The 25,378-nt window shown below is 41.7% G+C and overlaps 2 protein-coding genes across 3 annotated transcripts in view; both read right to left on the minus strand.

Annotated features, from left to right (window-relative positions):
• Nucleotides 1-9,429, minus strand: part of NADK2 (NAD kinase 2, mitochondrial) — a 33,343-nt gene extending 23,914 nt beyond the window's left edge. For both annotated transcript variants that reach the window (XM_051643486.1, XM_051643485.1), the window contains exon 1: nucleotides 9,001-9,429. In XM_051643486.1, coding sequence (XP_051499446.1) covers nucleotides 9,001-9,360 — 360 coding nt within the window. In that variant the 5' untranslated portion in view covers nucleotides 9,361-9,429. The remainder of the gene's footprint in view (nucleotides 1-9,000) is intronic.
• A 4,300-nt stretch (nucleotides 9,430-13,729) lies between these two features.
• Nucleotides 13,730-25,378, minus strand: part of RANBP3L (RAN binding protein 3 like) — a 38,996-nt gene continuing 27,347 nt past the window's right edge. The window contains exons 12-14 of the mRNA XM_051642754.1: nucleotides 25,096-25,238; nucleotides 21,680-21,872; nucleotides 13,730-16,319 (exon numbers count right to left, since the gene is read on the minus strand). Of these exons, the coding sequence (XP_051498714.1) occupies nucleotides 16,276-16,319; nucleotides 21,680-21,872; nucleotides 25,096-25,238 (380 nt within the window). The 3' untranslated portion in view covers nucleotides 13,730-16,275. The remainder of the gene's footprint in view (nucleotides 16,320-21,679; nucleotides 21,873-25,095; nucleotides 25,239-25,378) is intronic.

Raw genomic sequence — 25,378 nt, forward strand, 5'->3', positions numbered from 1 at the left:
TGACTCAGAACTTGCCTAAGTATAAAAGACTGGCAATCTATAGTTGCACACAAGTAGTTTTCATATGTTCTAGAGTTAACTACTAGTAAAGTTAAGTCTTCATCTGTCATGCTAAAATCCAGCTACCTCACAGGTCAGGCAGATACTGAACTTTCTGATTTCTTAAGAGCTATAATCATATATTAAGCTTTCCTATTTCATAATGGAAACAATCTTCATACAAATTAGTAGGATAAAAGCATGATTCAGCTTCTGAATCCTAGATAAGAAAGTGCAGAAGCAACAAATATAAAAATAAAATGAGCAGTTAGTCATGGCAGAACCTCCCAGTAGAAACCAGTCTAAGCTTGGATAAAACACCAACTTTCACTATGAGTACAGGACAGCATGCCCACCCTCAATTTATTCTCACTAGAGGAGAATTACCAAAACCAGTATCATTTATGAGCTTCAACTGATGTATTTGTACCAATGACAGCAAGTTTGTGGATAACAGCAAACTCAGCAATGTGGCTGATCCAGAGAGACCTTGACAGGCTGGAGAGATGGGCCAATGTCAACCTCATGAAGTTCAACAAGGCCAAGTGCAAGGTCCTGCACATGGGTCGAGGCAACACAAAGCACAATTACAGGCTTGGTGGAGAATAGATTGGTAACATCCCTGAGGAGGATTTGGGGGTGTTGGGTGATGAGAAGCTCAACATGAGTCAACAGTGTGCACCCACAGCCCAGAGGGTCAACTGTGTCCTGGGCTGCATCAAAAGAAATGTGGCCAGAAGGTCAAGGGAGCAAATTCTCCCCCTCTCCCCCCTCTCTTTTCCCTGGAAAGGTAATGGAACAACTTGTCCTTGGCACTATCTCTAGACATATCAAGGAGATGGGGGTCATCAAGAGCAGTCAACATGGTTTTACCAAGGGTAAGTCATGTTTGACTAACCTCATAGCCTTCTATGAGGAAATTACTAGGTGGATAGATGATGGTAGAGCGGTAGATGTGGTCTATCTTGATTTCAGTAAAGCATTTGACACCGTCTCCCACAGCATCCTTGTAGATAAGTTGATCAAGTATGGGTTTGATGATCAGGCAGTGAGGTGGATCAAGAACTGGTTGAAAGGAAGAAGTCAGAGAGTTGTAGTCAATGGGGCAGAATCTAGTTGGAGGCCTGTGACTAGTGGAGTCCCTCAGGGGTTGGTACTGGGACCGGTGTTGTTCAATATCTTCATCAACGACCTGGATGAGGGCACAGAATGTACCCTCAGCAAGTTTGCTGATGACACCAAGCTGGGAGGAGTGGCTGACACACCAGTGGCTGACACACCAGAAGGCTGTGCTGCCATTCAGAGAGACTTAGACAGGCTGGAGACTTGGGCGGGGAAAAACCTGATGAAGTTTAACAAGAGCAAGTGTAGAGTTTTGCATTTGGGGAAGAAAAACGCCATGCACCAGTACAGGTTGGGGGCTGACCTGCTGGAGAGCAGTGTAGGTGAAAGGGACCTGGGGGTCATGGTAGACAGGAGGATGACCATGAGTCAGCAGTGTGCCCTTGTGGCTAAGAAGGCCAATGGCATCCTGGGGTGTATTAGAAAGGGTGTGGTTAGTAGGTCAAGAGAGGTTCTCCTCCCCCTCTATTCTGCATTGGTGAGGCCACATCTGGAATATTGTGTCCAGTTCTGGGCCCCTCAGTTCAAGAAGGACAGGGAAGTGCTTGAAAGAGTCCAGCGCAGAGCCACAAAGATGATTAAGGGAGTGGAACATCTCCCTTATGAGGAAAGGCTGAGGGAGCTGGGTCTCTTTAGTTTGGAGAAAAGGAGACTGAGGGGGGACCTCATCAATGTTTACAAATATGTAAAGGGTGAGCGTCAAGACGATGGAGTTAAGCTTTTTTCAGTGAAGACCAGTGATAGGACAAGGAGTAATGGATACAAGTTGGAGCATAGGAGGTTTAAGATGAATATCAGGAAAAAATTTTTTACTGTAAGAGTGACAGAGCACTGGAACAGGCTGCCCAGAGAGGTTGTGGAGTCTCCTTCTCTGGAGACATTCAAAACCCGCCTGGACGCCTTCCTGTGTGATGTGCTCTGGGTGACCCTGCTCTGGCAGGGGGGTTGGACTAGATGATCTTTCGAGGTCCCTTCCAACCCCTAGGATTCTATGATTCTATGATTCTACTCCACTCTCATGAGACCCCACCTGGAGTACTGTGTCCAGTTCTGGAGCCTCAAACATAAGAAGGACATAGAGCTGTTGAAGCAACTCCAGAGGGCAGCCGTGAAGGCTGTCAGGGAGCTGGAGCACCTGTCCTATAAAGACAGCAGGTTGAGACAGGGTTGTTCAGCATGGAGAAGGTAACACTCTTGGAAGACCTTTTAGCAGCTTTCCAGTATCTGAAGGGGCTACAGAAAAGCTGGGGAGGGACTCTATCAAGCCACGTACTGACAGAATGATGGGTGTTTCAAACTGCAAGAAGGCAGATTTAGATCAGGAATTAGGAAGAAATTTCTTACTGTGAAGATGGTGAGACACTGGCACAAGCTGCTCCGCTAAGTTGTGGATGTCCCATCCCTGGAAGTGTTCAAGGCCAGGCTGGATGGGGCTTTGAGCAGCTGGTCTAGTGGGAGGTGCTCCTGCCCATGGCAGGGCTGATCTAACTAGACAATCTTTAAGATCCCTTCCAGATCAATCCATTATATGATTCTGTGACCCTGCTTTCACAGAAATTGCTTGACTTAAACTTCTCAAACTTCTTAAAAGGGAAAGCATGTTCTCCTACTTGCTTTTCCTTTAGAAACACTAAATGTATTATCTTATCTTACATGGTTCTGCTAGGAAAGAGATGGTAGGATTGCCATACTTGGATAAAAACTAGTCAAATTCAAGTCCTTATTGAAACATTCCAGGCTCATTGAACTGATACTTTGGATCTACCCGACTAGCACTCCTGCCTGTCTGCTCTTGACTGACAGACTAACTGTTGATTGCTCAGAATTTTCCTGATATTGTCCCTGGCTATATGCCAGGCTTCTGCCAGAATGCTACATCAAGCCTCATACTGTAGCACCTCAGTGGGGCTGCTCCAGACAGGAAACTTCTCTGCTTTTACTTTCCTCACTGTTTTCTTCAGCAACTTAGTTCTCTCATTTTCATTACAACAGTCATGGCGCACTTTCAAATGCTGCCTCAGCATCTGCTACAGAGTAATGACCATGAAGTGTTTTGCATATTGTAGTATTCTGTATGCCATTACTTCTGTAGTCACTGACTTCACTAATCTCTTCACCTGGTAAGTGGAACGGGCAACATTATGTTCCTATAAGAAATGATGCTTTGGGGCAAGAGTCTGATTTACACATCAACAAAAGTAAAAATACCATAAGCTGCTTTCTAACTGTTTTAATCTACCACATTAAAGTATTATTGTAAGTTTAACCACAACTGAAGAATATACACAGTGTGTTTATTTCAAAGGCTGATGCAGAGCAAATTGCTGTGTTAACTACAAACAAAGCAGTAACCACTTTCTGCACGTTTCTGGAAATCCAGTGCAATCCAAGCAATTCAATTATTCAGTTCCATTAATTCAGCAGGACACAAACAATGTCATAAATCACAACTAGCTGAGTACCTAAAAATAATATTATAGTCACTTCCAAAAAGCAGCCATTTTCATCTGTATACAGTATCAGATGCTTGGTGAGACAGTTCGTGATATTCCATTTCGGCACAATGAAATGCCATACTTCTGCATTTATTTGCTATATAAAACTCAGTATACTTGAATAGTGTGCTGGAAACAACAAATGCTAAGGAAAAGCTAATACTACATCCCAATTGTTTGTTTCTATCATTTTCTAGACTTCTCTTATGACAGAATGACATCCTGGAAGGAACGTTTTAATAAAGCAGATACAACTGATGTTACTTAACACTGACACAAGTATATCAAATTTCAAAGGTAAACAAATGCACCTTATGGTTGTGAAACTTGAAAAACATTTGGGTGCTGTTCTCCATACATTCACACCCATTTCAGTTTCCAGTGCAGTACCTCAAAAACTTTCTTTCAGAAAATAGTGTCTTTAGCTTTATATGATCTTGGTATAAACAGATGGGCAGTCTGAATTTATCAGAACAGAAAGCTTCATAGTACCACTTTGCTCATTACATAGGTTTCTATTTAAAGATACTACCTTCAAATGTACCACTGTACATTTGGATACACAAGAGAACATGGGTTAACTACCCTTATACCTAACTGCTTTTTAGAACAGCTCAACTTTTTAAGAAAACAATTAAAACACAAGTTTTAAAGACAAAAGACTCTGTGCTGTTATCTGATTGTATTTTAATAAAAAAATTCACTTGAACATTGAAGTTTGCTTAATAATTTTTCCTTCCACCACCTTCCATCTGCAAAAATCCTAGTGTTTTGCAAATACTGAGAAATATTTTATAAATAGAGTTCTAGTGGATAACAGACATCTAGACTGAAGTGCAGATTACGAAAGCAGAAATCTAAGAACTAAATAGCTTCCAAAAGCCTGAATTGAGACGCTACTATAAAATTCACAAACCTGAAACACTAGTATTTATAAAAGTCATCCAAAAGTGACACTAAAAAATGTATCTTTACCTTCTTTTACATGAAGCGGTGAAATAATTTTTTTCTGTACTTTAAAAAGAAGATAAAAGATCAATCACCTATCAAGTTACAGGTAAAACAGTACTTTTCCCCAGGAGATAATTTCCTAAGAAATACTAAAACCGTAATGTGCAAATTAATAACAGCTGGTGCTGCAAGCATATAAATTAGGAATTAGGAAAGAGGGGGTGGAAGCAGTATACTTCTACACACAGACATTCCACCCCCCTGGCCCCTGTTTCTGGGGTTTTGGTGTACAAGAACATACAAACACAAGCTGGAGCTCTCCTACCTGCTGGGAGACACTCGCTCCTTCTTGACCAGCCCTGCTCTGAAGTTGTTGGTGCACTAGGCTGAAGATGAGTTCATATCATGCCTCTTATAGGGGAGGCAATATCCTGCTAACAGGTTACCTTTTCTCTACTAAGATACCAGTTTTCAGGAAAGAGATAGGAACTTTGAACTTCTAAGATGACCACCCCTGACAATTTGTTCCAGAGGTCCAAAAGAGCCAAACATGATCCAAACCTCCAACTCCTTGTTCTCCATTCCCACGACAAAGACAGACACATAAATGATTCACAACAGAGTAACAGCAGTGGTCCACATGAACAATTTTCAATCAAAATGAACATGACTTTTCATCTGACATTTTCAAAGATAATTAAAACAACATGTGAAAGTGTGTTTGGACAGCTAAATTGTTAATCTTCCCTAAATACGTTCCAGCAGTGAGAAGCTGGCAGCTGCACCTCAACTGCACTATCAAACCAAAAAAGAAATCATGACTCGGGAAGTTGGCTTTATCTGCTACTCAGATATTAAGTTCTCTGAATTTACATAAGGACAATAGCAATGCTTGCTCTGCATGGGTTCGCTGAGAGTAAGTCTCTTAAAGTCTCATCAAGGCAAACAAAACTACTCCTCGCAAGACCTGATGCAAGAATTTACTGAAGCAAAGGGGTTTTTGCAGAGACATAATTCACAAATCTTCCAAACACTCTTCCAAGAACGTTCGCCCTTGCTCTCCATCTCTGCCCCACCTATTTTGCTCTTCTACTGTCTGGTCTACTGCACCTCTCCCCTCTCTGCAGTCTTGACTTTGTAGCTTTGACACTGCAACATTTAATAGTGTTTGTATAACACAACTAACTCACTTGGTGTGTCCAAAAGAAAGGCCATGGAGTATTTAGGTCCCAGCTGCCCAGGGCCTCTCTATTGCCTATTAGAAGTGTCAGACAGCCAGGTTAAATACTGAGATACTCTTGTTCCTGGAGTGTACTGTCATTCATATAGTATATCACACATATGACAAATGCTGTGATCTAGGTAATATTTTAATACCTATTGCTGCATGCGAACAAATCATCATCACTCTTCTTAAATATGGAACAAATCCCATTTAATGACAATGTGTGACCAAAGGCACACACACGCAGTATCACTTCCACATAAAGTGGAACTGCATTTTGTCTTCATACATAAACACAGTGATTGCAACAGCTAAGTTCATGTCTGCTCTCTTGTCTTGGTGATCATGCACAACTGCTAAGCCCAAAACGATAACCAAAATCTGAAGTTTCCAAGTAGGGACATTAGTTATTCTCTAGGGACTTGCAAACACTTCTTCTGCCCACAATCAGTAGGCAAGCAAGCCCAAATTAGGCTTTTCAAATCTAAGCCTCACACTCTGCCTTAAAATTTAGTTTCTGTATTTCAGATAGCCAGTGTCTGGACATCTGAAGATGACAGATTACAACAGCACCCTGCTTCTCCACCAGGACAGGCTCCCTCACTCCCAGATGTTGCCACACCACAAGCCAACTCTAGTGTCATCTCAGCTTGAGCCCCAGCACTTTTGCCTTCACTCTTTGCTGCTACCCCAGCAGCAGGCTTCTGTGAGAGCCTCAACTCCCATCCTGCCCTCTGTGCGGCCACTCGGCATGACTGAGCTTCCACACTGGGTTCATCACCACTTCAACTCACAACCCTTGTGAAAAACTGAGAATCACCCTGGGCAGCGGCAGTAGGGACTCAATGCACGTCCAACGGCAGTGTCTGGCCTCAGTTCTCGGAGATCAGCAGCCTTCGGACTCTGAAGTTTTCTCAGGAGAAGCAGGGACACAGGCAGCACAGACTGCAGTAAACCTTGTGAAGAAACACATGTTCCCAAGCTATTCACAAAGGACACAGCAGAAGAGGAAGGACACTTTGCAGCAGCCAGTCTAAGAAGTGATCCCTGCCCACAACAGAGAGTGTAAGAGCCTCCAGAACCTTCACCTTACCTATTTACCAAGACTGACATTAGCTCAGAAAGTTTGATGGGAAAAATCAGAGACACACCAGTTCTTTACAGGTCTTCTAAAAAAAGCTGAGTAACAGGCAACAAGAATTCCTTCACACTCTTATTTCCTATTTCCAAAATACAGTTCTGGAAGAGCTTTTGCCTGTGCTTTTGCACAAACCTTTGTATTCCCACCCATACGGCGAGAGCCTAACTTAGTATTTCTACACACGTAGTTATACAAGTTAGGCTTTGTCTACCTGGCAGTACTATGAGTTTTACTGCTGCAATTCCTCACATTAAAGTATTTTCAGGGGAAAGCTAGATTTAAAAAAGCATCAGTCCTAGAATAAGCCTAGAGTTCTCACAAATATGGAAAATTCTTATACCTGTAAGTGCCTCTAAAAGGACAAACTCTAAGGTGTTTCTGCCACCACTACAATAAGACACCATGCATTCACAGTTACTTTTAAAAAAATGCATCTTCAGACTGATATATGTCACGGGTCATGCAAAATATGGATTCTTGTGAAAAGAGAAACTGCAGCTATTGCAACAATCAGTCGAGAGCACCTTCAGGGATATGCAACACTAACGACACTGCTCACTAACAGATTCACTATCCCCCAGTCCTGCCAGCACACAAGCTTTTATGCAAATGTGACTACACAGGCCACTTTATTTTTCATGGTTTTAGCTGCGCACTGAGGACAACCCAGTTCTCTACACTCAACAGCAAGAAATTTTTCCTCAAGAGCTTAACTGAAGACAGAAAAGCAGTCTTACAAACAAGCTGTAAGACACACGGCTTTTCCACAGCCATCCTTAGAAAGAAAGCACAGGGACATCTCATCAGAAGGAATCTAAGCGTAGGTGAGAGTAAGAAGAGGCTGATGTTTCCACACTTGGCACCCGAAGAAACCAGACTTAAGAGAGCTTTACAAAACACAAAAACGTCTGGACAGGAATTCCACAGATGTATGACCTATGCAGAACTATGCAGAAAACTGTAAGAACTATCTTGCTTTAGATACTGCTTATTCTGGTGCTTTACAATGCAGTATCATGCAACCAAAGCATTTGTCCATGCTATGCCAGTTATGCAAGTTTGCAAGTTTAATTCAAATGTTGCCAACGAATTGACATCTAAAATATTTCTAGTTCTAAGAGACCAAAAACTAGAAGGATGCAAACTAATGGTCTTATTCAGAGTTAAGACAGTAATAGGAGCTCATGACCTGGTCTGGACATACTGCTGGCAAACAAAGTAGCTCCATCAGGTACCAGCCTTTAGCCCACTGGTGGCAGAGGGGAACAGGACAGAGAGGGGGACAGGATGGGCTCACCAAGCTTGGTGGAGATAAAGACACTAGACACTGGGTGCACGAATCAACTCTTCAGGGATCTCTGCCGTCCTTAGGATACCTTAATGAATGGAACAGCCATCTGATTTTATAGTGAATGTTTCTTCAAGGTCCAAGAAAAAGGCTCTGCTAAGAACTGCAGCAAGACATACAGACGTGAAAGAGATTTGGCTGTTTGGCCACAGGAGTGGTTAGAAAAATACCTGAAGGACGAAGCGAGACAAAGTTGTGGAGGAAGAGAGAAGGAAGAAATTAGTCCTCTCCAAGTCTCGGAGGGGATCCTCACAACATCCTCAGCACACACTCCTCTAAACACAGTCTTTATATCACACACTGCAAGAAAAACCCTGGAGGTCGCTGATGGCTGCTGGAATCAACTCAGAGGACAGACCCCAAACACGCTCACCGCACAAATCCCCCGGCGATTTGCAGCAGGTGACCGGAGGGCGGCTAAGCGGCGCTGCCCGCAGCCCCTCTCCCCGGGCAGCGCGGCGGGCGGCTCGGCTGCCCAGCTCGGGGCCGGGCTGCGGGGCCGGGCGAGGCGGCTGCCGGGCACAGCCCAGCCCCGATGCCAGCAGCGGGGCAAGGGGAAGCCCCAGTCCCGCTTCCGACAGGCGGGCCCGGCGGGGGGCTCGGGAGCCCAGGCACGGCCCCGGTAACTCCCGCCGCCGCAGCCCGGCCCCGCGCCCGGCCGTGACCCCCCGCCGCTCACCAGCTGCTTGAGGTCCTCCTCGGAGAGCCCGGCGTAGCGGTACCGCTGCTGCTCGAACTCGTACCGCGTCGTCTTCACCACCACGGCCACCCGCGCCGGCCGGAACCCGCCGCCCGCCGCCCCCAGCCCCCCGCAGCCCCGCCGCCGCGGGGCGCACGGCCCGCTCCCCGCCGCCCCCCGCCCCGCAGCCGCGCAGCGGAGGGCGATGAGGTGCCGGCGGGCGCCGCCGAGCAGCGGCAGCCCCGGGAAGGCGGCGGAAGCCCCCGCCGCCCGCTGCCACAGCAGGAGGGAGCGGCGGGCGGCCGCCCGGCTGGCGAGGCAGAAGGAGCCGAGGAGGAAGCCCCGCTGCGGGGAGGCCATGGCGCGCGCGCGGGCGGGCGGGCGGGAGCGGCGCGGCCCCGCTCTGAGGCGGCGTCCGCGCGCGGGCTGCGCTCGGCACACATGGCAGGGCCGCGCCGCTCGCCCCGCCCCCCCCCCCCCCCCCGCGCGCGCGCAGCCGCCGGCTCCGCCAATCGCGACGCGCGGCACCCGCCCCCTGCGGGCCCCTCCCCTCCCCCCCCCCCCTCCTTACACCCGAGAGAGGCGCCTCCTGCGCATGCGCCCGGGCCGAGGCGTGGGAGCGCGGGTTGCGCGTGCGCACAGCGTCTCCCACCACCACCCCCACTACCCCCCGCTCCGCCCCGTTCCCCTCCCGCCCCCCAAAAGAGACCCCGGGTTTCCCACCGCGGTGCCCGCAGCCCCTTCTTGCGCTGGCAGCTCGTCAGAGAAGGGCGGGGGCGTTGGCTGCCGGGGGCGGGAGTTGGGATAAGCAGCCCGGGCAGCCGGAGGGGACGCGGGGCCCGGCGGGCGCTGCCCGGGGCAGCGGGCTCTGGGAGCCGGAGGGGCCGGCGGGTGCTGCTGCTCCGGAGGGGCCGGCTCTGCGTGCAGCGAGGGGCTGCAGGGGAAGGGGCCCTCCCAGACGCCCCGGTCGTGCTCGTGGCCTCCGCTGCCCCTGCGGCCGCGTCTGGGGGAAGCGCTTTGCCAGCTCGGCTAAAGAAAGTCGCGGAACGTCCCTGAATTCCCTTTTGGCAGTGCACGCGAGCTGTCTGGCAGCAGCGTGGGGTCTCCACGTTACTGGCAACTGCTTCCTCAGGCCCTGGCCCTCGGCCCCCGCGCCCGGGAAGCCCGGCGTCGGCAGGTCTGTGTCCCTGCTGGGCTTGTGCCCCGCGGGAAGCGCGTCCCAGCGCTCCGGGGAGAGGCTGGAGCCGCAGAACCTGCTTGTCGGGGCAGCACCTCCTGCAGAGTTTGCGGGGAGACTCTTGGGAAACCAGAGCAGCTACAGCCACCCCGCCCTTCCCTGCCCTTGTCCCGTACAAAAGCTCCCATCCCATCCTTATTGACAGATTTTTCTACCTACTGATTAGCTTGGCCTTGAAGGAAACTACCACGAACCAGATTGCAAGGAGAGTAATTAAACATAACTAATTCCCTTGCTAGGCAGAGCAAACCTCACTCTGTATAACCATTAACTTCGGGATTGTACAAAGCAGTAGGTAATACAAGATCCTGGAGACCAAAAAGATTCAAGAGGTTTTGAAAATTTACAGCTCTGTCCAGAATGCTATCTGGTTTATAGCTTATTTGACCATAAAGCTGCTCCTCTGCAATTCTGTGCTTCATGTATGGCCTATTTACATTGAACTGTTCTACTCTTTGAAAAACAACCTTCAGCCACTAAGACAAGCTGGAATATGGGTCAGTGTTTTACTCTGAGGCCATGAAAGTATCACGTTACGGTCTTTGGAATTCATACCCACAGCTAGCATTCTAAGCACAACGTATGAAATATGTATTTTAACATGTAAATTCAGAACAGTGGATATCTTTATGTCCTGGAAGCAGAGCATGAAGGGATTCATCCAGGGTATCCAGAAGAAAGTCTCTGATAGACTAATGAAGGGTACACAGATCATATGACATACCATTGTCTATGTAGAAAAAGGTTTATACTTTCCATAACACATAAAACAGGGATTATGGGATGTTACTCACAGTTTACATCTTACTTGGTAAATGGACCTACTTAAAAAATGTTCAATAGACACTACTTATCCTCTCCCTTACTTGAAAATGTTCAAATCCTTTTGATTTGAACATACACCTGGTACACAAGAACAAGACAGAAGTGTCTGTCAAATGACACTTCTTTTGAGATATGTTTGCAGTCTGGGGCGTAAGACGTGTCTTGTAGCCCCATCTTCAATGACTTCAGAGCAGTATACCCAGTGCATCAAGGGACAGATTAGTTCCTATAGAATTAAATCAATAAGCATAGATATTTTAGCCTGGTATTCTTACAGGATCTGAGTATGGAGCAGGGGTGAATTCCCAGTGTAATAACTTCTTTAATCCTTGGCAGGCTACAAACAACTTTGTTTTGGGCACAGAGTACTTAAACATTTTGCATGGAACCAAACACCTCAATACTGCCTGCAGTATGGGAAGTGCTTCAGGGTAATACCTGTCTTAGACACCAAGGTGTTATAATACATCAGTTAGATTTCAAGACACAAATCCACCAAAACCCAGTTATTCCTAGCTCTACATTCTTCAAGTTACATAGCAGACTTCTAAAAATCCCTGTGTAATAATCTTCTAATAAATCATGTGTTACAAAACAATGTAACTGGAAAAACTTCCATGTAAACACTAAATTATTCCTAAGTTGCTACACTAGCTGCAAAACTGGCAATACATGGCTGCACCAGAAATTTTGTATTAGATCTCCAAATGTAGCTTTTTTTCATCCAGAAGTATGTATGTACTGCATCTAGTACATTTATAATCTCGGACAACTTGTTCATTTATACTCCTTATTGAAGAACTAATGCCCTCTCATAATAATGTAATTAAAAACCAGTTATATAATTAATCCAATCACATTTACATTCTCTAGACTTCCTTTCCATGCTCCTAAATTATACTGGTACCTGAAAATGATAGTGCTATCTTTGTGTTGAAAATGATAATACTATCAGTGGCAGTTGCATTCACAGAGGAAGAGGTAAAGAGACCATTAGGGTAACATTTCACAAAACCTGAATCCTCAGATTTTGAGCCCAGCTGACCACAGCTGTTAATTCTAGTTTTTCAGAGGAAAAATCCAGGCTGGTGCTTAGAGAACACATCACTCATGTGACGCATCAGAATTTACAAGGTAGGTAGATGAACACATTAGCAGGCGTAGCCTGGTGGAATTTCTGATTGCAAAGGTTCTATACATGCATGCTTGCATTTCGATGAGTACCCTCATCAGTGATTATGTTGTTGGGTCACATAATTTGCTTCATCAATTCCAAAATAGAGGAGTGTGCTTCAGAAGAAGTAAAATAAATGCTGTTATTCCTATAAATGTAAATTATTGAACATTTTCCACACAAAACCAATTACTTTCTTGCCTGATGCTTTCATTAGAACATGTTTTAATTAACAGAAATTTACTTTTCTACTTTTCTTCCCAGCCTTTGCTTATGCAAAGAAAACTACACCATCCCTAAAGCAGAATAACAAAATGGAAAACAACATTTCAGAAGCTTGAATATACTGAAACAGCAGCAGACTCCTTGTTGTGTAAGAATAACTTCAGTGTTTGTGAAAGGCAACTCAGGAACCTGAACTCCCCTTTTTAGACAGACACGGCTGTAGAACAGGCAATGTGTGCTGTCCTGCCAGCATACCCCAGTGGTAGATCCTCCAAAACCCAGCCAGGGAAAACAGCATGCTCTTCCCTTCCCTGTCCGTGTTGTGCAGGTACTACTGAAAGAAGTACCAAATGTGCTAAAAGTTTTCCCTGCAATCATTCATTCAATAAAGACATTATCAAACTCTTAACTTCAGTTTGCCAAAACCAATTCAGAGGTCACTAAAGATTGTGACATAAAAACCTGAGCAACAAGATATAGGAAGAGATACAAACACCTCTAGAATCTAAACCAAACCGATTAGGCTAGCACATCTAAGTGAATTTTCCCAGAAACTCGTAATGTTAGAGAAAGAGATCTGCATACATGTCATTATATTAGGAATTTATAGTTTTCCCTCCTTTTGAAAATTATTACTACACTACTACATAGGAGTTTTCAGCTCTGCACCCCTGATGTATATAAATTACTTACTGGGCTTTGTTACAGATAAATGAACAAATAAACAACATTAATTAAAAAGCAAACAACCAATCAATCACAACCAAGAAAAGCCCACATCCAGACATAGAACACATAGCTCCACAAACAGCAAAATTAGTGATGTCTAGTTTCATATGGATTTGGGTCATGTTCCTACTCCCCTCTTCAGCCCACAGTAATCCCAGACATCCATACTTCCATGGTTTTCCTTTCCCCTCCCTCACAGCAAATGCTGCAGCATATTCAGAAGAAGGAGCTCAAGCCTGCAATCCTCACAGACAATACCAAGCTTACCCTGAAACTTTTTCCTCAAGTTAGGTATCAAGGGATACCTCCCCCTGACTTTTGTCACTCAACAACTACTAATTCTCATTAAGAACTTTAATTGCCTTTGAACTTTCAGTTCCCTTTCAATTACTGTTAAACTGAACAGTGTGCTTGACAGATAGAAGGATGTTTAAATCTTGTTTCCTTAGGAAAATAGGCTTGAAATTCTGCAGCTGTTTTAAGGAAGCTCTGACTGGAACAAAAAATAAGGCAACTAGTTGCAAATTAAAGCTGTAGGAAAATTTTTTATTGTTCAGGCATAGAAATTGTCACTCTGTCTGTCATAAAATGTCAAACTTTACATTTTTAAAACCAATTTAATATATTACATATTAGCATACCATCAATCTTGAGAAACAATTAATTTTAGTGCAAGGAGACTAAATAAAATAAATAAAGTATTAGGAACTCAAGAGTAAAAATTCATACCATAAATATAAATGCACATAAATGGATTTATATGTCCTCTATTACTACAGTATACAAGCTCTTCAAATTAGTTAAGCCTGTCTTTTCCTCCTCAGCTTTTAGGAGACATAGCTTCATGTTTGAGCCTTTGTGTTAGTGTGTATATTCATATATATGTGTGTGCATATATATATATGCACACACATATATATATGTAACAGCCTTGGCAAGAGGCAGATCAAAAGAGAGTTTATTTGTGAATGATCATAAACCTTGTTCCTCATGCTGTGGGAGCAAATTACAAAGTTTAAGTGTGTCTGCAAATGTGCTGTTGTGCCTGCTCTGGAACACTCCTTTTGCCAAGGATTTTACAGCTGTAGTAGAATTTAGAGGGGTATCATGACACTCAGGTGCTTAAGTCCTGTTTCACAGCAGGCTTTGATTATCAGGACAGACTTTGAAATCAAACTCTGCATGTAGTGCATAGCCAGCTGAACTCCAGGGCAAAGTTATCACCGTGACCTGTTGCTAAATACATGGGGCTGCTGTGTTTTACAACTACTGAAGTTCTTACACTATGGAGCTTTGTTCCCAAGTATGAGTTGCAGCAATGAAATATGAACATCAGTGATGCAGATACTGTTCTGGTCAGGAGTGAGGCTGATAGAAAAGGTCACAATGTACAGCTAGTCATGGAAAGAACAGTTTTGTTATCGGCAAACTGAAGTCAAAGAGAATCCCAGTGTGTTACTTTTTGACACAGGCCCTCTGTTGTGAAGAACTCCTCTTTTCCTCAAGGCAGAAATCCAAACCCACTTAAGCTTACATTCACCCAGATGCTAAATAAATGTCAGAGAAACACTAATTTTGGTGGGCTGCTTGGAATTCAAGGTAATCCAGATGCTGGTTCAGCTTCATCTGGATGCTCATCTTGACAGGGCACTGAGAATTCAGGAAGAAGCCGGAATTCTTCCAACTGCATAAATATGTTCAGATGGGAAAACTAAGTTGTAATTTGACCCTTTGAGTGTGATTCAGTTTTTAAGATTGAGAAATGGTTACAATTACCCTAATTAAAAGGACTTCAATTATTGCAGAACATTGTTTCAGCTTTTTAGGATGACAAATCATTTTTGGTAACCAACAGCATACAAGGCAGGAGAGAGCTACAGCAGAATGATTGCTGACATTGTTTTTTATATATTTTGACAGAATGAATAGAAAACACAGAGCATAAATGGTGCCTCCACTGTGTGTGAGCTTATGAATGATCTGGAAAGTCTTCATTCACAGGTGGCATTAGAGATAATTGATTTTCCTGATTCCCCATGAGAATAGGTAGAATGCAGTAGTTTGTGGAATCACTTCTACAGTGAGTGGGTCTTTGGCACTGTTGAAACTATTGCACATATTAGGAAGTGTAACATTCATCTATTTCAAGGAATGATGCTGTTCAGGGATAGCTACAGCTAAAGCAGAAGTAATCTCAGATAATCTCACACATTAAAGAGAATTTTTAATGCAAATATCTAGTTATACTGTGCATGCATTTATTCACTTATATCAAATAGACAATTAACAGTGCAAGTACTTGTTCTGTGCAACTGAGAAGGTGTTAATGAGTGCAAGCAAATACACTTCTACATCTTAAAGCTCCTATGTCCCTTACAATTGGATTGCAATTCTTCACTGTGAATTCTTCTGATGCTTACAGCTGTAAGAGCTGATCATGTTTCTTTGCCCTTTAACAAAATTCTACAACCAGTATACAACTCCATGTATTTTCAAAACAAACAGGAAAAAAAAAAACTTGTTATGAAGGCTGATATATACAGGCCTAGGTCATGCTAGCCTGCCACTCCCAATTCTGCTGGTATGTACTTACAAACAGGATGCTAAATGTTACCACACAACTTTAAATAAAAGGTTTCAGTGAAGCCCTATTTAAAGCTTTTTAAATGTACCTTTTAAATAATAGATGAAAAGTGACAACTATCTCTTCATGTATATTATTAGTTCATGGTAATGTGTTTTTTTCAATCAATACGATGAATATTGATTCCATAAAATTCCTTACTTTAATAATGCATCTAGATATACTCAATTCTAAAATCTGAAGCCTTTGTAACACTTCTTGAGTATTGGAAGCCATTGTGTCATTCCTACCTCAGTGCAAAGCAGGCCAACTGGAATCCCCAAAAGTGCATCTCAAGCTCTTTCTCAATGTGTTAAACTTAAGCTGTCCCTAAAATTAATCTTTGTTTGAAAGTCTTAAAGCAAAATGCATCTGATTTCCTCCTTCCAGGGGCTGATGAGTCAGCTTAGACATTTTGGGAAGATGAGTTCCCAGCCGTGATGTTGTAAGCTCTGGGAGGTGTCACGAGCAGACTACAGACTGCCTGCGGTTCCATCTAGAATGATCTGAAAAAGAGGTTAAAAAGATCTGGCTTATTTGAGCATATTCATGTTTTGAAACAATCTGGCATTTCATAATACCAAAGTGGTAGGTTAAAGTCTGGAAATGATCAGTTCCTGGTTTAGGTAAATATCTACCTAGATAACACAGGATTATTCACAAATATTTGAGCATGTGAATTGTGAATGAAGCCCATGACCCCTGAGTCAATAAAGCACATCAGCACTAAGGATAGGACAATGTGTCTGGGATGCAAATCATCTTGCTCTGTAAACGGAACAGTGTCTTAACACTTCATAGTTGATGTTCAGTAAACTGTGAGAAATGCAACATACCTTCAAATAACTAATTGGTCATGATAAAGTACCCCGTGGTGGTTTTGGTGTGTAATCTCTGTGACTATGACTAATCTGTGAAAAGTAGATACAGCTGATGAGTGCCAGACACATAATATCACTATGTCAGTATCTGTTTGAAAATTGCTGCTACCACCTGGCCACAACTAAATACTTAAAAGTTTTTGTAATAAGTAAATACAACGAATCATATATATTAATCAACATTTAAATTGAATAATTAAATTTATAATAAATAATTTAAAATAAAGAGAAGTTTTAAAACTTGCACAGGTGAAATCAAAGGCTTTGAGTTTGTCAGAACATTAAAACTGATTTCCCCGCTCTCTTTCCTGATATGTTAGCATTTAAAACCAATCAGAGAGCTGTCCTTTCTTTTCTGCTTAGATGTTACTGGTATCTACAGCAAAGAATACAGAAACTTGGACTCCAACAAATAATTAAATTCTTAACTTTTCCTCGACTTTAATCACTATCAGGTTGTGTGTGTTAGGTTTATGTCTTGGAATACTTAACAACTGGTAAGGATTTAAATTAAATTTACAAGAAATGTCAAACAAATATAGTGTTTTTTCAGAAGTTCCAATGATGTTGCTGATCAGTAAGTAGTTCCTTTAAGAACTTTAAAAATATTTTCCTTAAAAATGAAAAAAGCTCTTGTAGCATTTTATATCTTGATAAACACCAGCAGGTGACAAGAGTCCTAATGAAGCCAACATAGGAGGTACATGTACTGTGGCCTAGAAAACGTGCCAAAAATAAAGCAAAGGTTGCACTTCTGTGATATAATACTTTCTGTCTCTCATCACCAAAATCCATAGATCCATATAGGACACACTGTATCTTCACACAGTATGGTTTTCTCTTAAGGTCTGTGGCTACATATGGAAAGACTTCTTGGGATTTACTCTAGCATCTTTGAATTCACACTAATAGCTTCTGAAAGAAAATTCCATGCCAGAAAAGAGGGGACTCCTCAATCAAAAGAGAAGATCCCTCAAGGAGGATGAAGTTAGGAGAACATTTAAGAGTAATTGGTGAGGTACAGTATAAGAAGTAATGCATAAAACATTTCTTTGCTTAGTGGCACTGTCATCCTTGTCCCTCACTTGTACTTTTCCAGTTTCTGTGTTCCCCCTCAGCCATAAAACCAAACAATTTCCTGCAAAATCAGAAAAGGGAAAAGGAATTGTAGAAACCATCCTACCCGTAGGTCCCTGCTATTCTATTGCTATGACTGACAAATCATACTCCCCTGTGAAAGAAATGCCTTATGCCTCTAAAGAATAACAGTTCTTACTAAACACTACAGGGTTACAAAACTTTGAAGAACTTCTGCTATTTCTGGTAACTGTGATGGAAACAGCACTTCTTTCTAAATGTAAATAAAATGCATTACTTTGGGCAAGGACAGAATCTCCTTATATCTAACAGAAAAATCTCTTACAAATGCCAGAAGCAAGAAGTAAGATTTTCAGAGATAACGCAGTCACTTATGGGTCTACTGACTTCAGATGATCTGCTACCAGTGGCAAGTTTAGGTGTTGAAGCTATAATAGGTCCCTGCTCTGGCTGCATCAGTTTTTGGGCCTGACACACACACCTTGTTTGTGCTGTCAGGGAATAGCAGGGCACCCTGCAAGAGTTGTATGGTGTCTACATTAGAGAATTGTCCATCCAATAACTATAGAGAATTTATGCATATTAGCAGTGCAATCAGTACTCCCATGTGCTGAGCTTGCAACTGCCTGTGGTCAAGCTGCTTAAGGAACAGGAGTAAGAAAACTTTGGCTGCACAGACACCTTGCACCAGTTTGCTAACATACAGGAAAGCCCCAAATCCATGGTTGAGAGCCATTAGCAAACCAGGAGGGAGTAGTGGCAACATCTGGCATTATGTTACTCATTGCAGAACATGCAGGTACATAGACCTGTGGGGTGCTAGGCTGTCTTTACCCACAAAGGTCAGGTACAACTCATTGCCTGCCAGGAGACCATGCTTCCTTATTAGGCTGTGCCTGGCAAAGGGGAATTCTCTGTTCTGTTTGTTGAAGCAGATCTACCACACAGCAAAGGATGTAAAGTTTTCAAGTCCAAGGAGAAGAAAAATGAAAGGGGAGAGTCATGCAACCCTCTGCAGGCAGGTGGCATTCCCCTCGTAGATCAATACTTCACACATTGCCATAATCAACATTTTTAATTGTTATTTGTTAAATCATTTACTGAGAAAATTTTTAATCTGCAGAATACAGAATTCTGGTCTTTCCTCCAGTACTTATTATGAAGACAAATGAAGGCAAACATAGTTGCAATACTTAGCAGAGAAAAGAATTAGCAATGAAAGAAATGGAAGAAGATATCTGCTTAACTTTGGTCAGCCCAGAAGTTTGCTGTCTAGTCTAAACTCATCTCCTCAATTCACTTTTTAGTCAGTAGGAAAAGATGAATACTTCCCAGAGTGTTATTGATCCCATCCACACTCAAAATCTGTTTAAAGATGAGGTGTTCTGTTTCTCTCCACTGAAATTTATAGAGCAATTGTATTGGTAAAAATATCCAAGATGTATCTGGTGAAATATGAACTAAAGAATCATATATCAGGTACAGCAGCTTATTCTTTAGAGACTTCATCAAATTAATATCTCTACTTGAAAATAAAGCGATTCCATAAAAATTTAGAAAATATTGGAATAAATGTCTATACTGAATTTGTAAAATGGTAGAAATATCTCTAGTAGCTTATATACTGCCCTTATATAACACATCCTGTGGATGTTACAGTGAAGAATTCTGTGCAAAAAATTCTTACAAAAATGTCTCACAAACATATAGAATCACTGCAATATTCATAATGCTTGGCTTGTTACGTAGAACATACTTGCTTTCTTCTTCTGGTCTAGCACTACAGATAATCCACATCACTTTTTTCATATCTTTTACAGTGTCATGAAATATATAGCATAATCTAGGGAACTGTGTTCATTCAGTTTAATAAGAAGGAAACTGACTAGCTTAAGAACAGAAAGAACTATCCTATTTTTTTTTACTGTTTTTTTAAGACAAAACAGGTAGAATGGAATGAAATAAAACACAGGCATACTTTATAATTGCATTTCTTGTAAGGAAACAGTCACTGAGAACTTGTGATTTTTAACATTTATAGTAGTCTTAAAGAGAGGTAACCTCTGAAATTAAGTTACATCTATAAAAATAAGAACTTATTCACACACATCTTTAAATGATAATGAAAACATGAAAATGAAAGCTTTGACCAAATGCCTTTACATATGAAGGATCTGATAACTTTCATCTGAATGGATGTTTCTATGAAGATATTTAAAACTGACCTCACCCTATTCAAAATCCTTGAGATGTATTTTTCTTCCTGTTTGGAGATCGGAGTTTGGGAACAAGTGTGTATAAGGTGAGAAAGTCTGCATGTAAAGTGGGAGCTGGATACCAGTAATCAAAATCTATGCAAAATGAAAAACCTTGTGGGTCTGAGAATAATAAAAGAGGTTAAGGTACGCAGGAAATGCTAGAAGTCATTAAAAAAGCTCTTGAAAGGGGATGTTAGAACTGCTGCCTGTAACAACATAAATTAAAATCAGCTTATTAAACTAAAAGGTCAAGAAAAAACAGCAGCTGACACTCGTATCACAGAATTTGTTTGCTGGCTGCCATCTGAACAGTAGTATCAGAAATCTCTGTGGATCAAAATAAATATTTAACTTGTAAATCTGTGCTCCCACACTGCTTTGACATTCCCTTTCCCCTCTCTTTTTTTTTTTCTTTTTTACATTTTTTTTCAACCTAAAAAGAACAAAGGGTTCTTGTCATCAATAATTCTAGAAAGGAATCAACCTCCATCCAGAGTTTTCATGTTACCAGAGCTGCTTTGTAATATCAATAATGTTTTATAAGAGCATCATGCTTTGTTTGGAGCACAGAATGCTACTGAAGTGTAGTTAAACAACAATTAATAATAGGAGCAAGCTCTGGAAACGGTGACCTATTTGCTGCCAGAGGAAAAAAAGACTTGTTTCCTACGCAAATAGTCACTCGTAGATGTTTCTCACACATGACTTGATCCCTTGTTAAAAGGAAGAGTTTATATTATAAGGACAGTATGTTACTCAGTTGAAGAGGAAAATTAATGCTATGAAGAACATTTCTGCTGTAGTCTATCTGTTAGAAAATTGAATGTAACTGGCAGCTCCTGTACCACTGTAGCAGTTTGGCACAGGCAAGTGAATTTGACCCAGACACTTGACTTCTCTTTTGCTGCTATAAGAGCTTTTAAGTCTGACAGCTCTTTCTGCCTTGCTTTCTGCCCAGCCTTGTCATGAGCTGTATTAACAGCTTCTGGAGTAAGTTTAAGTCCACAGCTTGCCCCTTTTATCTTGTTTTAGTTTCATGGTTCACTTTCAGGATTCACTACATTTTTGTTACGTTGAAGAAAGCTGGCCAAACTGGCGTGTAAATCTTGACCTGAAAATTTCCTAGTGAGGTAGCTGTTACAGCTGATCAAGAATCAGAGTTTTAAATTCAGTTAACTACTGCATATTAAATATCTTAGTAAACACATTATGCTTGAAGCTGTTAGTAACTTTCTAAGTGCTGATGTGAGTGGAGTCAACTTTCACTTGCTCAAGTAACAATTAGTTATCTCAAAACTTGTAGTAATTTCTACTTAAACTGTTAGGTAAGGCTTGACAACATTAAAATTTCTTAACCCTCAGCCTTTTGTCGAAAGTATATTCCACTGCTCTGAAGAGGTGTAGATGCTTCATCTGGCAAACCCTTGAATTTTAACAGTAGGAAGTAAAAAAAACCTAAAAGGAATTGCCATTTTCTACCTGTAAAGGGGTATCAGTAACAGATGAAAGTTATAGTCAGTGGGGGGGGGGGGGCAGGGAAAGTAAAAAAAAAAAAAAAGTACAATATTCATTGCTTACAAGAAAATAATTGGAAAGGATTACAGCATTCCCAGGAAAATTTCTACTTACCAGATCCACTGCTGCTCTCTTGAGTTATTTTTTCATCAGCTTCATCGTCGCTATCATAGTTTAATGGCTGAGAAGCTATTTCTGACTCTGTGTCTACCTGATTAGCATCTGGCTCTTGCTCAGCAAAGCTTCGCAGTGCCACAAGGCGGTGATGTATTGCTGCATACAGGTACCCAGTGTCTTTTGAGCTTCCCTGCGGAACATAAATTGCATACAGTCCAAATTAACCAAGAAGAATCTCTACTTTTCATTCAGAACCTGACTAAGAAATTTTCAAAAGTATGAATTAGCTGTATTTTGTGCTTTTTAATCAAAACAGTTCACTTAAGATTCACACGTAATAATTCATTTCAGAAAACAAATTTAAAGATAAATAATGTCAAGTTTCTTTAAGTGGTCTGAGTTTTATAATATGTAGATGTTGATTATCTTCTTCACAGCCAAGTGAAACATAAGGTTAAAAATTATTATTCCCCCTGAAGAATGGCTCAGTTTGTACTGACTACTTCATATTCCAGGCAATTTCTGAAGGTGGTTCTAGAAGTAATAAGGCACTGAAATGTTAATATCTGTATTGCATGTTTACAGAATAAATTAGAATTTCAAAACCTAACTACGAAAATAATTTGTGGTTATAAAATTTAAAGATATCATGAATTGTGCCGTTATTGTGAAATAGAATATGACATCATCAAGAAGGGTATTGAGAACTAGATGAGGCAGTGTTTTGCCAGTACATGAAGCCTTCAAGCAGTCATGTCCTGATTACTGTGTTCCGTTCTGGGCATCACACCTCAAGGACAAAGCAGAACGGAAGAAGATACAGAGAAAGGCACAAAAAATTATCAAGGGGGTGGTGCAGTTCCTTGTGAAGAATTGAGACTCTTCAGTCTGAAGGGAATGATGAGAAGGGGGTATCACTAGAGTTTTCAAAATTATAGAAGTGGTGGATAAACTGAATATGGTACAACTGTTTAGCAAATCCCACAGTAAATGCTTAATGAAGGCAGCAGGGGATTAGTGTAATGCTTATTCATAGAGTAAGAACTTCTAGAATTTGCTGCCTCAGGAGAGAGTGGGGATAGAAAGTATAAACTAAAACCAACAGGCAAAAATATAAAAGTTTAAAAAATGAATTAGAAAAATTCAGGGAAAGGTGTATCATAAAATAGATAGCGAAGGAAACTTCAAGTAGAGGAGCATACTCTCACATGCCTAATGCAACACTTCCAAACACTGTGGGTTCACAAGGTGAACAGACCATACCAAGTGTCCATACATGCTTGTGCTTCCTAAAAGCAATGCATTTGGGCACTGTTAGAAGTGTCATAGAGTACTTATCATGTTCTTATGAAGGAAATAATCTACCAGAGAGTAATTGAATGCATATGATAGCCCAATTCTCCAGCTCTGTGCATGTGGAGTAATTTCTGTCTGTATCACTTGGCAATAGGAAAAAGTATGTATTCTTCAGATTGGAATGGCATGTTTCAGTGTGTACAGGTGTACGTAACTGGGAAGCACCAGCAGCTCAGGCTTGCCTTCTGTGCTACCCAGATGTGCAGCAGCAAAGAATTATCTCCCTATAGCCAGGCATAGAAAAAAGCAATTTAGAGTTGTTCAGGTGTCTCAACTACAGATGAAATTTTCAGTGGGCACATCTGAGCTGTAAAGATACAGCTTTTCAGGATGGTAAATATGAAAGAGGCAGTTATTCAGTCTGATAATTTCTATCTGTAGCTTCCTACTTACTCATTCAAAAGCTAGAGTTCCTCTGTCACTTTAATAGGAACTCCAGCTTCTGCCACGAGGGGTGGACTCACCTCCATACATCCTCTGACTCTCCACTGTGCCAACAACACCATTAGGGTGATCACAGGTGAATAAAATCAAGCTAAAAAACTAAGCAAACATGGAAAAAAACACCCATATCAGTTCTCTGATCTCCTCTGAAGTGAGGAGGCCAGCCTTCTATGCAAACCTGGGTGACTACTACAGGACCAACCTAATGGAGTCTTGTAAACTGCCTCCTTTGTTATCAGCACCATATGACTCTTCTCCTTCACTCATGAGAAATCCTTTGGATAATACCCCTGAACCAAATGTGTCAATCATTCCTGTGACACAGAAAAAAAAAATTAAATAGCAGTTAAAAATTTCTGCTTGGAGGTGTGGGCTCCACTGACTACTACACCAGCCTGATTTATGAGCCAAGGCTTTGGTGATGCCTGCTGTGTGCTTCAGAGATTGACCAACTTGCCTTCCATACTCCAGGGTCACTGGTTGTCCAGCTGGATACCAACCATAGGGATGGATACCAGTCACCTCAGTGACAACTGCAGAAGCAGCTTCCTGCAGCACTTGTCACTCACATACACCTGTCACATACCTTGGTTCTTGTTGGGAACTGATGCCATTGAGGGGTAGTAGACTTGTGTGGGGAAGAAAAACTGTTTCCCACAGTTCTCCTAATACATATATTTTTTTACTGTCCAGAAGTGCCAGGACAGAATTTAAGGAATGTTTACATCTATATATGCTAGAAAAAAAATGCAGCAAATCTGGAAATCTAGGACGGTTCTAACTGTCAAGCTGTGCACCACAGCCATAGTTAGGTCAGTCACTGTTTGGAAATTATAGACTTACAGTGCTTGCATATACAGTACATGGTGCTTTGCTTGAATATGACATGAGACTCTTCCTGGAAGTGGTGATTTATTTTTCTCACCCAGGAGACTGAAGCCTTCCAAGAAAGGTCTACTGGGGAAGTCAGAAACATCCTTAAACTCATGTGGATGCTCTCAATTCCTAACCTAGGATGTATGTGGTACTTATTTGCAAAAAACTCCACCACATTTCCATCTTCAATTTATCAGCCCTTGTTAGAGAAAAACAGAATTCCCAAGACTATTGTCTCACATAAGGTGACATCGTAAAATCTGTGTTGTCCTCAACTGAAAAATGGAGGTGCAACACTGGATGGATTATTGCAAACACTGCGTTGCAAACCATAGCAGAAAACTGCTACCTTGTACGAAAGTAACCTGTGAATATGTAACTACCTGTGTAGAAATTCCTACCCTGTTGCTTCCATTGCTGCATGTGACCCTGTAATGACATCCATTCCAGAGTCTGGAAATATCTGTCCTAAGGACATATCCCATCTTCACACCTTCACACTATTTTCTCCTTTTTTTTTTTCTTTCTTTTTTTTTCTTTCTTTCTTTTTTTTTTTTTTTTTAATAGTATCAAGGGATAGCACTTCTAACTAATTTCATAATAAAAGCCAAGTAACAGCTAAGCTAATTGTAACCTCACAAAGCACAGAAGTTCATTTGCCAAAACCAGAGCCTCAGCAAGACTTCAGAATCATAAAAGAAATAAGGACTTGAAGAGCACTTTTACCTTTTGCTTACCTGAATTAGAAATACTTGAACAGAGTGGTCCTCTTGGTCTGTTGCAGTGAAGCACAGGCTCTTCCTGTTTGCCCTTTTTATAACCATTTGATCCCAGAGTCGGGTGTTAAGAATTAGTCTCAAGCTGCCTTGATTTCGCATAACTAAAATAAGAAGGTTTACACGATAAGTCATTGGAACCATCTGTATTTTTACTATAGCAGTTTTATGGACCACTTGTACACAACCAGTATTTTCATTAATTACTCTTTTTAATTTGGTCTAAAACCTGACATGATTAGAT

The sequence above is a fragment of the Apus apus genome, chromosome Z (genome assembly GCF_020740795.1).
Source record: "Apus apus isolate bApuApu2 chromosome Z, bApuApu2.pri.cur, whole genome shotgun sequence".
In the NCBI taxonomy this organism is placed as follows: domain Eukaryota; kingdom Metazoa; phylum Chordata; class Aves; order Apodiformes; family Apodidae; genus Apus; species Apus apus.